General features: G+C 42.3%; 1 protein-coding gene across 1 annotated transcript; it reads right to left on the minus strand.

Annotated features, from left to right (window-relative positions):
- Window positions 1–13953: 13953 nt before the first annotated feature.
- LOC147434757 (protein NODULATION SIGNALING PATHWAY 1-like) lies at window positions 13954–16547 on the minus strand. The gene is made up of 2 exons (XM_086489680.1): window positions 16125–16547; window positions 13954–15507 (listed from the first exon to the last, which is right to left on the minus strand). Exons 1-2 carry the CDS (start codon window positions 16545–16547, stop codon window positions 14119–14121), a joined length of 1812 nt encoding a protein of 603 aa, XP_086345806.1. The 3' UTR covers window positions 13954–14118.
- Window positions 16548–17025: the final 478 nt, after the last annotated feature.

Consider the following 17025-nt stretch of genomic DNA (forward strand, 5'->3'; position numbering starts at 1 on the left):
CTCGCTACGCCCGGCTCGCTCAACACATTGGAGATCCGACTGCACCATTGTTGTAGGCTCGAGGAGAGCTACACGACAACGCCAAGCATTCCATGTGAGATGAACCGCACACGGCGACGCATCTACGAGCTATTTGTGGCCGTAAGTGTATCAAACGATGTATGTTTTCTGCGTGCTAGTAGTCTATAGAATCGTGGCGACATAAGCTACGCATAGGTACTCATAAATTTCAATTTCGGGCACTTTCAAAATTCTACTCTATCATCCTACGCGTTTTCCGCAGACGGGTTTAGAGTGAGGGTTTTGAGTGTAGAAGCTTAGGGACAGGTGTATCCTAGTGAGGGGATGGTGTTCCTTAAGTTTCGTACGAATCTAGCATGATTAGGTGAGTTACCTTCCGTATGTGTGTATGTGCCTATGTGGTGTAGTTGAGAGCAGTGAGGTTCTTGATTGTGGTATAGTTGACCTTCCAGAGTGTTGTATGTGTAGGATGGTCTCAGCCTGACAAGCTAAAGAGATTTCCTCCGTGTGCCTATCGTGTCATCTGTGTCCTCGATTGACATTATGTTGATCTAGGTAGTGTTTGCATGCACTTCATGGGTGTGTGAGACGCTCTCCTCCAACATTGGCGCCGCTGCCGGGGACACAAGGACCTAAGTAGGTTTCCTACTAACACTCATGTGATGGTTGCTTGCTTTAGTTTTGGCTAAAGAAAGCGTTTTTCTTAAGTGGATCCGGAAGAGGATATTCCGCGATCAAATGGATAGCCAGGAAGCGTGTGTCTTGCGGTCTGCAACTAGATAGGTTTAGTTAGGATCTGTAGATTAGAGTAGTTGTTGGTGGTCGAGTGATTTTTGAGGTGATAAAAGCGTTTACTAGTCCGTGTGTGGCAGTGAAGCGTTTTTCTACTCATAGATGCAAAACCCCATATGATTTGTAGGAGTAGCTTTAGGTAAGTGATCCGATTCTGATCTAGAGCTATTCAGCACTGAATTATTGGCTAAAGTGCTTGATTGCATTTGAAATCACGGGAAATTGTGCTTTTGAGGGTAAAAATGCATTAAACAAGCTTTTGTGGATATTTTTGTATGACTGACTGATACTGTGCATATAAAAGAGCATTTGCAAGGGTTCTGTGAAGAAAACCTGCAATTCTGTAAACATAGACATACTGCGCGTAGGATGTCTCAAGGGGATTCTGGAGACCAAATTTGAAAATTCTGACTGTACCAGTGGGTTCAGAGGGTAGTTTTTACCATAGTAACATATTGACTTGAGTGTTTTTCCCTATTTTTGTTGACCAAAAGCCAAAAGTGGGAGTCAGAAAACGTAAAATTTCAGAAAAGGCTTAAATTGAGTGATTTTTGCATGTTTTTGCAATTGTGAAGCATACTTTTACTTGTTGAGAGCATAAGGAAGCATCAGGGACACTTCAGTCTGAAAAAATAAGCAGTAGACATCCTACGCGTAGGATGTCTACAGGGTGATTTGGGAACTTTTTTGAAAATCTGAGGTTACCAGTGTGTTTCGAAGGTAGGTTTTGCCCAATTTTCACCTGGAAAGTGGAAATTTGACCAAATTTTGACAGATCAAAGCCAAAAGATGAGAATTGCCATACATCCTACCCATATTGTGTCCAAGGCCTAATTTTGAGACCAAACCATAGGATGACTCCATAGGCATGTTCTAAATGTTGTATTGAGTGCATGTGATAAATTTCATCTCATTTGGGTCACTGAAAGGAAGATTGAACAAACTTTAGCATTTTTGACTGAAAAAGGCAAGAATAGCTAGTTTTGGGGTCTTTTGACATCCAGATTGAAATCTAAGCATAGCATTGGGTTGCTGACATCAAGGGAAAGCTGTGGCTCAAGTTTGGAGCAGTTCTAAGCTCTTAGACATCCTACGCGTAGGATGTCTTTACCATGATTTACCACTCCAAATCAACCTCTGAGCATACCAGTGGGTTTCTGAAGACTAGGGGAATCTTTGGTCCAAGTTTGGGTTCATTCTGAGCAAAAAGACATCCTACGCGTAGGATGTCTACTGCATGATTTTGAAACCAAAATTCTATTGTGACCATACCATGCTATCATATAGCCTTAGATAAGCCTCCTAGGCAAATTTGGTCCAATTTGGAGTTAATTTGACTTGGGAATTCATCAAAAAAGACATCAGGCTTTTGGAACAGATTCTTGATCATTTGACCAACCTATAGGTGTCAGAAGCAAAAAGTAAAGATAGCTGTGAGTTTAGCACATCAAGGGGAAGCTCCGGTGCAAGTTTGAGCTGAAACAGAGCAAAAAGACATCCTACGCGTAGGATGTCTCCAAGGTCATAAAGTGATCAAAATTCTATTGTAGCCATATAGGGAGGTTCTAAGTGTCTCAAGGATTCCAGAACTTTTTTCAAAAGTGAATTTGGACCTTGTTTGGCCTATTTACCAAGCAAAGACAAGAATTGTCAGACATCCTACTCTTGGAGTGCACTAGAAGCTCTTGCAGCCTAAATCTTGACCTATTGGCATCCAAATTCAATTTTGAGTATACCATTGGGTTGCTGAGCACTAGGAGAATCTTGGGATCAAGTTTGGACAAAATCTGAGCAGTTAGACATCCTACGCGTAGGATGTCTCCAGCTTGATTTAGGACTCCAAACCAACTTATGAGCACACCACTGTGATGAGCACATCAAGGAGAAGCTGGGGTGAAATTTTCAAGTCATTCTGAGCAAAAAGACATCCTACGCGTAGGATGTCTCAAGGCCAATTTTAAATCCAAATGAAATTCTGAGCATACCATTGTGTTGCTGGACTTAAGGGGAGTCTCTGGACCAAATTTTGTTAAATTCTGAGCATATAGACATCCTACGCGTAGGATGTCTCCAGGCCAGTTTTAGGGTCCAACTGTACTTTTGATCATACAGGAGTGTTCATAGTGTCACAGAGATCCCAAATCTTTTTTAAAATTGAATATGGACTCATTTTGACCATTCTAAACTGCATTTCACTGTTTTGGCCATAACTTTCATAAACGGTATCAGATCCAAAAAGTTTTTATATCAGAACGTAGCCTGAGAACGGCTCTACAGATCTTAGAGCAAAACATGAACTAAATGTGTGCCTACGGCAACCATTTAGTTCTATTTTTGAAAAAAAACATCGTTTAAGGCCTCAAAATGCATCCGTAAGTTAGGGGTGTCTGAAAGCGACAATTTGCGAGAATTGTGACGAAATGGTTGCGGTTTTGGACATAGTTTCGACTTTTCCCTAACCAAACAACTTGAACACAGTGGACTAAGTCTACTTGAACCAAGCAAAAGCTCTTAAGCCCAGAAATCATGTCTACCCTAGATTCAAACGCAGCTTACACAAGCTTGGAGATCCTGACGATAGAGGAATATCCTCCCACAATGGATCTTCCAAACTTGCAATTGATAAAGATCCATCTTGTTTTGAGAGAGTTTGGATGATTGGTCATGAGAGTGAAGGACTATATAGATACATTGACGACAATGAGGTCAATCTTTATAGGTGCTCAGATCCATACCTAGAAGAGATAACGGATTACAAGCTCTTATATGTCTACACATACGGAGTCGACTGTCAATGGAGATCTATAGTTGTCGACAAGTATGAACGAGAATACAAAGTTGTAGAAAGCACAAATCCACAGACTGTACTAGAAAGAGGTGGATATTTGGTCAATGAAGGACCACAAATGCCTCCACCAAACATGAGAATTCCTATAGGAATTCCAAGAAGAGAGCCACCAGGATTCCCTTCAAGAGCGATAACGAGAGAAGGATTGGGAGAGTCTCTGGTTAAACTTGTAGACAATCGACAAGTTAGACCATCCCAAGTCCAAAAATGGGTAAACAAAAAATACTCCGGTGATAAAGATCCGAGAGATCACGTAAAGGCTTTTAGAAGAGTGATTACAGCAGAGGAAGTTTCAGATTTTGCGACACAGTTTGCGGGATTTGGATTGACTCTAGAAGATGATGCAGCTACATGGTTAGACTCAGTGGAAAAATGGGATTTTGAGACTCTAGATGAGTTGTTTGAGGAGTTTATTGAAGAATTCTCGCCAAAAGGCATTGCTCACAACACGGTCTCGCAAATCCATAGATTCAAACAGAAAGAGAATGAATCAGTACGCAAAGCATCATTACGGCTCAAGAGATATGTTAAGCTCTGTCAGAGAGCGGAATTACCTACGCAAGCACGACTGATGCTGATCTTTATCCAGGGAATGAGACATGTGGGCCTTCAAAAGGATCTGCATATGATAAGGAGGATGACGCTAAACGAGTTGATCAAAGAAGCTCTTTATCTAGTGGATAACTGTGAGGCATACAAAGAAAAGGACTTAAAGAGTCAAGGAGATGACACATCCTCTCAGCACAGTGTTTCACAGATAAGTGAGTCCATTGCCAAGCCAACGGCACCTATTGATCAAGAAAAGCTTATCGACGACTTGGTCAAGAGGTTGATTCCTCTTGTAAGGTCTGATTCGGGAGAACCGAAGTGGTGTGAAATTGAGAGAAAATGGACGAACCATACGGAGGAAGAGTGCTATTATAGCATGGAAAATGCTAGGGAGAGGTATGTACAACCTGTTCCAGAAGCACCTACTCCACCTAGATACATTACGAGGAATGCACCAAGACCAGTAGGAGTTTTAAGGCCACGGCTTGTCTTAGGACAACAACCTCCGCTGCCAAGTGCTAGAATGCAGGTAGACATGAGATACATGCCAATGATGGAAGCATCAAATAAACCAACGCCAGTACCAGCTACAATGTGGTATAGCAACCAAAATGAGTACTACCCTTCGGAGCAACAAAATGTGAGAGAAACACATGGAGTGGTGAGGACGGTACAACCTCCACCTCGTGGGTTTCAGTCGAAAGAAAGAAGGTATGAAATGGACGAAAGGACATTGCGATTCATTGCAAATAGTGGCTTATCTAGGTCAAAGCTTACTTATAGCCAACAGGAAATGCTAAAAGAATCTCCTCAACCAGAGACAGATTGTCACAAAAGTCGTGACAACCACTTGGTCAAACAATGTCCTCATACGGAGATCACTAAAGTAAATTCCTATTGTCTTGAGTGTGGCATCACTCACTTGATTCCCGATTGCCCAAAAAACCCAAACCAAATCAGGAAAATCACGACAAATGTATTAGGGATTGTTCAGCTACCTAATAGCTCAGAAAATGAAAATGTCGTACCAATTCAAGTGGTTACGAGAGCACAAGCTCAAAAGAAAGCTGATGAAAATCCAGAGACAAAGAACACGGAAAGTGGCACGAGTCCAAAGACAGATGATGGACCAAAGATAGACGCATCTAGTGAGAAAACCAAGAGCAAACGAAATAGTTGGAAAGCTAGAAAGACTAGGATGAAAGCACGCAGGGAACGAGAGAAAAAATCCCTAGCTGAGAAGCTTACCGAAGCTGAGGAGAAGATAAAACAACATGAGGAAAAGGAGGAACCTTCTCTTACACAGATGGTTAAACCTCTAGAAGAACCATCCACGGATGAGAAACCAAGAAGTGCTAGTTCAGGAGGATCTGTGCTGGCAGAGAAGGTTAATGAGACATTAGATGCCCTCTTGAAAGCCTATGATGTGATGCTCAAAAACAACCAAACCCAAGAACACAGGTGGATGACATATCCCTATGCGGAACTAGAAAAGCAAAGGTTTGAAATGTGCAAGAGAATGATTCAAACAGCCCAAGATTTACTAGAACCACCAGTTGCAAAACCTGAGGAAGTGATCCGTGTCATGCCTACACAAGTAATCCCACCAAACCAGGAACTAAAAGAGCCAGACTCTAGTCATGAGCACAGACCAAACCTCAAAGACCCACCATTAGAACCAAGGATAGAACTGAATACCACGGATAACTCTTCCGAGGGATTTCACCAAGCTATACCTGAGGATTGTAAAGAGATAGATGGTCTTGACGAATTGTGGAAACAAGTCAGAGAGTCCAATGAAGCCGATGACCTAAGAAGACGAGTAGACAAGACTAGTGATGAACGAGGAGTGTTTCTACCACCAATACAGGAATTTGAGACTGGATCTCAAATGAAACTAGACGTGCAATCGTATTGGGGCGACAAAGGATCTGTACAATCTATGGATAGTCAACCCCATTCGCTAAGAACACTACCGTCCTACATGGGAGAGTACGAGACCAAGTCAGATGTGGTTGCAGTCCCATCACAGAGACTGTCTCCCAACAAGGCCATCTATTCAAAGGGGCTAGTAGATATTCTATCTACCCCAGTCACCTGTACAATAATGTTATCCGAGTTGCTTAGAATAAGACCAAACATGTGGGCTAATGTGGGTAAATGTCTAGAGAAATTTGGTGTAAAAACCCCAATGACTCAAATCGAGGAAGGCATCAAAGAGCTTGAAATGCCTCAACTAAATACTAGGCCAGTGCCATTAAACAAGGTAGGCGAGTATTACGAGGCAGAAGATGGAAACACCACACTTCCTTTGGAATTCAATGGTGTAAAAACCATGGCAATCCTTGACAATGGAGCTGGTGTGGCCATTGCAACCAAAGAGGTTTGGAAAAAATGGGGAAAACCTGCCTTGATATCCACACGAATGACCCTGCATCTTGGAGACGGACACAAGGAAAAGCCCCTAGGACTGCTAGAAAAAGTACTTGTTACTTCTTGTGGCATTGAATATGAACACACTTTTGTTGTTGTTGACTTTGGCAAGAAGAACAACTATGAAATCATTCTGGGAAGACCATTCATGCGACAATTGAAAATGGTCCAAGATTGGGGTTATGACCATATATACCTGAGACATATGGAAACCATAACAAAGATAAACTTGAGGGACCATAGCTATAGGGATGTGACGAGAACACCGGTTGAGGAGTTTGATTCCGCCACAGTTGCAGGATCAGAACTTCCAGCTTGGTTAGGTAAGCCTAAAGAACTATGGATGTGTGGAGCTTCACAATGTGGTAGCTTGAAACGTGAGGAATCTATCCTAGAGCGGGTTATAGAGGATATGGACTATATCCCAGAACCATTTCCTGAAGAAGAGTTAGAGCCTTTTGGATGGGAACACATCTTGGCTACTCTGGACGTGTGCGCTATGGAGGATGCTCCCACAACAAAGTTTTGTGATGAAAATGGCTATGATGTCGTTCCTTATTTTGCAGTGAGTGTAATCCAGGAAAACTAAGAGAACCAGATATCAACAAGCTCTCGACATAAGGAGCAAACAAAGAAATGTGGAGAATCAAAAGATGAAGAAGACGACGAGTTCTATGACTCTGTAGAACACTTCAAGCTTCAAGAAGATCAACGACCCGGGACTCAATGTCATCGCTACACGAATAAAGTGCATCAAAAGTGGATTCCAAAGTCCTCCGTGAAGACACAGCCACCACAAGCATCCTCATACATGGCTCCTAATAAGGATGCAAAGACTCAGCTAGGAGGAATACGACCAGAGCAACGAGCTAACAATGCTCTAATCAATGGGCTAGAAAAGTCCTCCAAGAAACTACCACCCACGAGCAAACAGATAGTAACTTTCCACTACCAACCAAAAAATCAAGGGAAAGTACAAGAAGTCAACCTTGCTGAGGATAGTAGCGATAGTGATGAATCTTACGACATCCCATATCATCAACTTAGGCCATCACTATCACCAACCCCTTCAGCACCAACCATGACAGGTCAAAAGAATAGGACAACAAGTCAAAGCCAAAAGCCTCGACAAATCTGGATACCAAAAAGCTAGATAGGCCAAAAACAAATATGGATCAAGAAGACAAAGATCTCTAATGACAAATCACAAGATCCAACATCAAAACAAAAACAATAAAAGCGTGCACGAACGGGTAAGAATATCACAAAGTTGCAAGCTTTCACAACTCAGGTTTGGGCTCCAAAGAAGTTGATTCAAGCACAAAAAAGTCACGAATTCATTTGGATTCCAAAACAACCACAGTATCAACTTTCAAAGCCTAAATCCCATCCCCAACCAAGCGTACAAGGGCTGAATCAAAGACCACTGTCGACTCACACAACAAAAAGGTGAATCCCAAATAAGTCTCTTCAAACACAAACGAAGCACGGGCAAGTATGGGTTCCCAAACGAGAGCCAGCAACAAAACAGCCAATAATCGCAAAGAAATGGGTCCCAAAGAAGAACAACAAAACTGTTGTCAGTGCATCGCCGCTTGAATTCTTACAATTCTTCCTACGATTACAATACAGTTAGAAGAGATCAAGTCCCTTCAATCAAGCAACAATACAGGAGCTTCAAAGACCATTACATTGCTTAGAATAGGAAGCCTCGCCAACAAATGCCAATAAGCAAATTGCTTATACCCACATCTTGCACAACATAAATCTTTTCCATGCATTGAATGTGTATGCATAATAGGGCTACAAGGCCTGCATAGGCACAACTTTTAATTGCCCAAGCACAACACATACCCTTTGCGATACCATGTCGTAAAGGATGACTCCAAATAGGAAGGGGGGAGGCATTCTGAATGCGGACCTAATATTATGACTATTAGAGGGCAATGTTTTGTGAGATGCATTGAATTTTTGCGTTTTATTGTGATAATTTTTTGACAAAATTTAGAGTATATACCCTCATAGTAGTGTTACAGAGGAGTATGGGGACAAAATCCATATATGAGCCCCTAGGGACATATGTATAGTGTACATAGCATTTAGATTTCTATTTAAATGATTTTTCTTTTGTTAAGTTTTTTTAAAAAATTATTATTATTAAGAAAAAAATAAAAAAAATCCATAATCCACATGAAGAAAAGACCGACGAGAGGCCTGAGCACTACAAAGAGAAGAAGGTATAGGGAAACGATGAAACTTCACGAAGTATGTCTCAGCAGCCACTACATCAGCCGAAGAACTTGTCACAAAGCAGTGTCAACGTGCAACCGACAAGTCATACAAGTCAGAGTCGAGTAGCTAAGCCACAAAATGAGTGAGGTGTTAGTCCCAAAGCTTCAAGTAATATTCTCTGTGGTCTAAGCGTCTTAGTTATTCTAGGTACTGCTCAAGCTGGAAGAGTTGAGCATATTTACGTTGTGTCGCTCATGCTGGTATAGGTGAGCAAAAGAGTCGAAGTCTAAGTACTTAAGTCTGGTGAAGTGAAGGAGAAGGTCCAACAGACACTCACGTACTGAGCACAGTGAGATACGAGTGGAGAAACTTCTACATCAACAACCCTTCTTGGAAAGGTGGAAGCTATTGAGACATCTTTTGATGTCACATGTGCTACATTTACTCCTCGAAACACCCATCATCTCCTTCTTTCACAAATTTCTCATATGCATATAGAGTGTCCCATAATTGGCAATTGCATCAAGCACTCTTTCCGTGTTTCACCCAAGCACTCACCTTTCATGAACATGTACTTCACGTTCAACTCCTCAACTCCAATAAGAGCGTATACCAAAGGCATTTTTTTCCCACCGGGTTTTTTCCCTTTGGTCATCCAGGTTTTAGACCCTAATATAAAGACACCTATCACCATCCTCTTGTACATATTCCTTCTACATCAACAATAAGGAAATGCTACTCAAATCAATTGACAAATGAATTGGAGCACCAATTTCAGATCATAGCATACTTCTCCTCAATGGCGAGTCGAAGAATGGCCTACAATGACAAAGCTGCAGACAACACTAACAACATGATTGCACAGGAACAAAGAAGTCCCCAATGAAGAAGAGCAGACATAAAAGTAATCAAAGGATCTCAAAAGATGAATGGTTATGATGATAGATGTCCGCTCTAACGGATCATAGTTCTTGTTGTGGTTCGACAAGGTTACAAGCAGTGCAACAGATGAAGCCAAAATGACAGCAAAGACCACATCGCCATCGACAATCAAGTCATGTCAGGGACGACATGAACGCGGAAGGGGGGTGTGTTGATCGCCGGGTCAACAACACAACATAACTCAAGTTTCGTACCAAAGTTTTATCTTTTGCGAGTTATGAAATGCTGCGAATTATGGCTATAAACATCATTTGTAATGAGTAGTTATTCTAGTTTCAGAAGCCGGGGTGCAATGGCACTTCCAGATTGTAAATACAAAGCCATTTGACCCTTTCAACCCCATTTTTGGTTAAACCTAAGGTAGCCTTAGTATATAAGGTACCTAGGTCATTTTGTAAGGAGACTTCAATCATAATCAAAAACTTAGCGCTGCCGTCTACTGTGTGTGAGAGAGAAAGAGAGTGAGCATGAGCTTTATCCTCTCGCTACGCCCGGCTTGCTCAACACATTGGAGATCCGACTGCACCATTGCTGTAGGCTTGAGGAGAGCTACGCGACAACGCCAAGCATTCCACGCGAGACGAAGCGTACACGTCGACGCATCTACGAGCTATTTGTGGTCGTAAGTGTATCAAACGATGTCTGTTTTCTACGTGCTAGTAGTCTATAGAATCGTGGCGACATAAGCTACGCATAGGTACTCATAAATTTCAGTTTCGGACACTTTCAAAATTCTGCTCTGTCATCCTACGCGTTTTCCACATACGGGTTTAGAGTGAGGGTTTTGAGTGTAGAAGCTTAGGGACAGGTGTATCCTAGTGAGGGGATGGTGTTCCTTAAGTTTCGTACAAATCTGGCATGACTAGGTGAGTTACCTTCCGTATCTGTGTATGTGGCTAGGTGGTGTAGTTGAGAGCAGTGAGGTTCTTGATTGTGGTATAGTTGGCCTTCCAGAGTGTTGTATGTGTAGGATGGTCTCAGCCTGACAAGCTAAAGAGATTTCATCCGTATGCCTATCATGTCATCTATGTCCTCAATTGACATTATGTTGATCTAGGTAGTGTTTGCATGCACTTCATGGGTGTGTGAGTCGCTCTCCTCCAACACATGACAACCAAGTTCTTAAAAGAGTTCCGAGTGGACCTGAAGACCCCTATCACGCAGTTGGAAAACAAAGATCTTGTAGAAGGGGTGCTTGATAAAAGCGTGAAGAGAGGGCTCATCAACAAACCTATCCCAAAGCTTGTTTGTTGCTCCCATGTGAAACACTTGTGGCAACCCATCACAATGATGATAGTAGCTTATAAAATCATTGCCAAAGCAGTCTCCCTTAGGCTCTCTCCTCTCTTGGATAAGGCTACCACCCCCCATCAACACGGATTTATCAAAGGAAGGTCAATTTATGATAACATTCTAGCAGCAATGGTTGGCATTGAGTATGAAACTTGACCATGAATGCATACTAGCATTGATCGTCATTAAGTGCGCAACTACACTGACCAAGAATGCATTCTCTTATAGCTTGACCTCGACAAGGCATACAACCGTATTGTTTTGTCTTACATTGAAGATATCATGAAAGCATTAGGCTTTGGTGCTTAGCTCTGTCAGATAATACACACCCTAGGAGTAGGCAGTCGCTCAAAGCTACTGTTTAGTAACAAATTTGTGGAGACCTTTGAAGTTAAAAGATCCATCAAACAATGCTTCTTGCTAGCCCCCCTATTGTTTGCAATAGGTTCTCACCCCCTAGTCACCATGCTGGAGGTAAGTGATGCAAGAGGGGAAACTCAAGGGCTAACGCTACCAATTAATAAGCAACTCTTGGCGAACCTATCCATTGATGACTCACTACTGTTCTTGAAATCTACTCTTGAGGTGATGAGGAAGGCTTAAGAGATCATTCAAATGTTTTCCATAGCCTCTAGATCTAAGTGCAACGTGGAGAAATCAAGACTAATTTCTCTATCAAAAAATTACGTGTTTGACCCTTCTGAATGTTCGGGTGACATTATCTCAAAAGGAAAGGTATTTTGCCATTTGGGAGCCTCACTGGCGGTGGGAACATCTCACAAACAAAGGTTTCAATGGGCCATGGACAAAGTTTCAAGCAAAATACAAAGATGGGAATATGTGATCGACTCATTTATGATCATGCATTTTTCCTTCATTGGGGCCCTCGTCAAGATAGTAAAATGCAATTGGAAGGGAGTCTTGAAACTCGTGAAACTTTTCTTATGGAAAAATAACACCAAAGATTCAGCGCCCTGGCAATGGGCTAAATGGTAATGCATTGCCAGACCCAAGGAGCTTGGCGGTATTGGAATCATCGACCCTGCAGTTGCCAAACAAGACCAGGCATGGGCCATCATGAGGGGGGTTCTTAGAAAGAGGTCGGGGTTCATGAAAAACTGTTGGTACCTCAATGGGTTAAGATAAAACTTGTCGGCAACACAAGCAAATTGGTATATAAATGTACCAGAGCAGCAGAGACACTAGAATGGGGAGAGGCGACCAGATATTTCAAAAACTCCATAACCCATTGGTCCACTTGGCCCTCGAAAGTGGGAATTGGAGTGTTGAATCTATTTGGAGAGAAGTTGCCAGAAAAATCGATAACCAATTCAATAACAAAGGTCTCACTTACTTGACCCAATTTGGGGACCAGGTCAACACAAGATACCAAGATGCAGACCAAGTGGCCACCTAGTACAATCTCGACAAAACTAAACGTCTCTTAATCAACATAGTCATCGATGGTCTTGACATTGTGCATATGCCAATTTGTGAAGCTAAATTTGATTGGAAAGCTTGCAGTCATCAAAATGTAACTACCTAATTAACTCTCGTTCTTTTAGAACTGCGCAGCCCCGAACTGCTATGTGGTCCCTCAAGGCACTTGACGTGCTTGAGGATATTTGTACGTTACGTTTTGGATGAATATAACTCATCCACTCACAATTGTGATAATGGACCCAAAAAAAAGGATTTTATACATTCACGAAAAGAAAATGTTAACACCCAAAAAAAACTATCTCCACAACAAACAATCACCAAAGGCATGTAGTGCCAAGGACACTCCTTTCTATACCACCAAACCCTGCTTATAGCCTACATTCTTCGATGCTTATTTTTTAAATCCCTTATTGAAAAGTTTACATGAATACACATTCTTTCCCAATTTGATTTATAAGTACCCTTTAACATCTGCCCACTATGTGTAAAAATGGTGGAAAAGATAAATTCACTACCTACATAATGCCAAGAAACTCTAAAGAGAAAAAAAAGCAGCTAAATAAAAGTCAAAGAAAAGTACAAATGTATTAATACACACTTGACCACCTCTTTATATGTACATGAAAAGTCTTTTGACTTTTTATTCCATGGAACTTTTTACTTCCTAAACTCACGAGTCACCCTTCACATATGCATTGGAATTTGGAGATGTATCATGTTTTGCAAGAATGTTTATTATTTTAAGATTTTGGCCCTATTGGAGCCTTTTTGTATATAAAAACAATGCAAATCAAGATTCCGAAGCCACCTTATGTTGAACTCATGTGCTATATTTACATATTTATGGGTGACCCCTCTCTCTCTCTCTCTCTCTCTCTCTCACACACACACACACACACTCACATACACGCATGCACACAACACACAATAGATACCAAAAATGTAATAAATATTGCAACTTCTATGGGAAACATGTATTTGGAAGTTCACTAATTGACTAAACATATAGTTATGCCCCAAATGGAGCATTGAATGGCTTCATATACAAGTAGTTTCAATATCTAATCCTCAAGCCTAAGCCTCAGGAGATTTTGGAGTTTTCTTTGAAGATCATATTTTATATAGCCTTATAAGCATAGCTAGAACTACTTTTACCCACTAACCTAAGAATTGTTCTACTTTTTTGGAATTTCTCATTTGCATGTCACAATGTAAGCTTTTGTATTGACATTAAGCAAAAAATGATCTCACAATCACAGACATGAACTCAAGTGATAGATAACTTGGTCTTCATAAAAACAAGCTCAGTATAGACATGGATATGAATTCATATGTTAACAACAAATTTTTCTATCACAAGAATAATCTCCCCTATGGGTTACTTTTGAGAAGAACATTGAGAAGAGCGTGTACAAATAAGCAATTGCCATATTGGCCTTACATTGCTTTGTGTAAGAATTGCTACATAACACTATGCCTATGGTACAACATGAGAAGACCTTTGAAGCATCTCTCTCTGAAAAAATAGAGGTTAGGTGAAGAAATCAGAGCATTTGAAAGAAGGCCTAGATAATTGTTGAAAATGGCTTCCAAATGGAGCAAAAACTGGTTGGGTTTCCTTTCCATTTGAGAACCATAGTGCCATCCTCCACAAGCATATTCCAATCACCACTATGCTTTCTAAGTAGAGATTTGGCACTTTCTAGAACCTGTGCTCCGGGTAAATAGCTTGAGAAACCTACCCTATAGGCCCTTGCACTCCATGCTCTATGGGTCTCATTCCTCTCTATCCTGAAGCTGTCTTCAAAGGCAACCATATTGGTGAATGCTAGAGTAGCCTCAGCCTCCACAATTTGGCGCTCTTCACTATCTTGCCCTTGGAATGAAGAGCTTGTAGAATCTAGAAAACTCCAATGAAACTCCATTGCCTTTTGAAAGCGGGTAAAGAAGTCAGGAGAGCAATGATCTACATCATTCTCACTCAAGATGAAAGTGTTAGGATTTAAAGAGTGGATGAATTTAAGGAAGGTGTCCCTTTTGCTTGAGGTGTGATTATCCGTCTCCACGAGCTCTTGGCTTAGATGATGCAAGCGAAATTGCAAAGAAACAATCAGCTCTTCCTCATCTTCTAACCCAAGGTCTCTACGTGTCAAAGTCTCCAATGGTGTAGTAATGCTTGTGAGTTTCAAATTGAGCCCCAATCTTTTTGCAAAAGGCTCCAACCTAGAGACAAAATTTTCACATCCAGCATGGCTATGAACCATTGTTAACTTCAACAACTTCGGTGCTCCTGAAGCTCGTGTAGCAAGTGCTTCAATCAAGGTGGGCCATTGTGTCCCTTGTGAAACACCTATATCCACAACATGTATCATCTCATGACCCTCACAAGCTTCCACAATTGCACCATTGGCTATGGTATATGAGCATTTATGCCAAGGGCTTGAATCTTGAAACTTCAAAAGTGCACGATGGTGTGAGAGGGAAAGTGCATTTGTATCCGAGTTTGATGCATTTTGTAAAGAGGGATGCAAACTCGCCACGCCAGTCACCCTTGAAAAGAGAGCTTTTAGGCCACATGCTGCAAGTCTTTGATTGGCATCCCCAGTGAATGAAGCCAAGTCATTAAGGACCCACATTAAATGTTGGGTTCTGCTTATGTTATTGGTGGCAATGGCAGAAGCACATGCCTTGAGCAATTGTTGAGCCCACTTGGACTCTTTAGAGAGATGAGTTCCAGAGTGCGAAGTTGAAGACTTCTTGGAATGCTTTTGAGGAGAGCTTGTTTTCGGAGGAGTTTCAAATCCTGAAGAGCTTCCATCAACACAATGTGGTTGATCTGAAGGGTACTCAAGGACACTCATTGGGCTAGAAATTTGCTTCTTCCGGTTGGAAGACTCAAAGTTTCTTGAATGGGGGCGATTTCTCTTTTTTGGACTTCTGTCGCTCTTGCCAACCTGCATTGAAAAAAAAAAAAAGGGTAATGCTTATAGTTTTCAAGACCAATGTCAAGTTTATTTGGAATGGACACACACAAAATTTTACAATAGAGGATGTTAGTGCAAGTGTCAGTTATGGTAGTTATTGAGTATGGTGCTTACTAGATATGTCTATCCATAGGGATAGAAGGTGTATTATGCATAAACAATGTGGAGTGGCTTCAAGCTTGTAGAGACTAAGAGGGGGGAAGAAGGGAAGAGAGGAAGCGAAGATTCTATTGTGGTGGGAACAAGAGAGCTGTGGACAAAAGACCTTGTAGTCTAGGTTGAGAAGAAGATAGCTTTAAGCACGAGAGGAACAATCAAAGGAGGCTACATTGATCTAATCAATGGGACGTGTGTTGTGTGTGTGCGCGTGTGTGTGTATGAGAGAGAGAGAGAGAGAGAGAGAGAGAGAGAGAGAGCGAGCATTGTGAGAACAATTGCAAGAGACCTCAATGATCTATCCAATAAGATTTGAACTCAAGACCTGTTCGTCTACAGGGAAATCGGGGGGGGGGGGGGGGGGGGGGGGGGGGGGGGGGGGTGGGGGTGGGGAGAGAGAGAGAGAGAGAGAGAGAGAGAGAGAGTGTTACCTTGATAGTGGGAAGCGGTGTGTCCTTATGGTGGGCAATTGAGGAGAGCTCATGCGAGTCGTAACTACAACTTGCAAGCTGGCGAGAGTCGCCCTCTAAATTGGCGCTCAAGGGAGGGGAGGGGCTACTCATACTCAAATCGTAGAGAAAGTCCGTGTAGCTGTGATCAAGCTGCGGGAGGTCGTCATTGCATATTGCGTTGCAGGGAGTGCCGTAACCGGTCAATGCCGATTGCCCGCTAATTGGGTACTCCGGATCCTCATAATTGTTCGTTTGGGGTACATACAAATCAGCAGACTCGCAAAACGACTCCAAGCTCAGCTGCTCCTGGACATGATCTGCGTCCTCCCCATTAATCCCACATTGCGCCAGCCACTCCATTGGGAGATCCTCCAGAGTAAGCTCACCATTGCAAGGGTCCATTGCAGAAACACAGACAGAGAGAGAGAGAGAGAGAGAGAGGGGGGGGGGGGGGGGGGGGGGGGGGGGAGCTAGTGTTGGGAAGATCTTGGGCAAAGCGCACTGGGCTGACAACAAACCTCGGCTTTCTCAACCGGAAGTGGGCTCGCTCTATATGAATAGCTGTCTGTGGTGTGGGTGTGTGTATGTGGAGACGGCAGCTACTGAAGAGGGCCCATGCAAGTTGGGTTCTTTTGAAGAGAGAGAAAACGAAGTGGGCGCTTTGTGACGGGGACTCCTGGCATGGGGGGAGAGAGAGAGAGAGCCGCTCTATTATGTGCAAATTGACTGGAAACTGGAACTGGAAAAGTGTGTTTGAGAGAGAGAGAGAGAGAGAGAGAGAGAGGAAGTTTTCTGTGTGTGAGAGACTGGCTCTCCCGCACGCGTGGAGGTGAGAGAGGGGAATATGTATGTACCGCCCGTGCGCGCGCCACCGATATTT

This window comes from Adiantum capillus-veneris, chromosome 19, assembly GCF_014529385.1.
Source record: "Adiantum capillus-veneris isolate H3 chromosome 19, ASM1452938v2, whole genome shotgun sequence".
In the NCBI taxonomy this organism is placed as follows: domain Eukaryota; kingdom Viridiplantae; phylum Streptophyta; class Polypodiopsida; order Polypodiales; family Pteridaceae; genus Adiantum; species Adiantum capillus-veneris.

Bases quoted from the DNA above. Each gene is read 5' to 3' on its own strand.
- LOC147434757 (XM_086489680.1), bottom strand. From the start codon at position 16,547: ATGGACCCTTGCAATGGTGAGCTTACTCTGGAGGATCTCCCAATGGAG. The intron at 15,508-16,124 runs GTAACACTCTCT...TTTTCAATGCAG, and splicing joins CACCGCTTCCCACTATCAAG to GTTGGCAAGAGCGACAGAAG.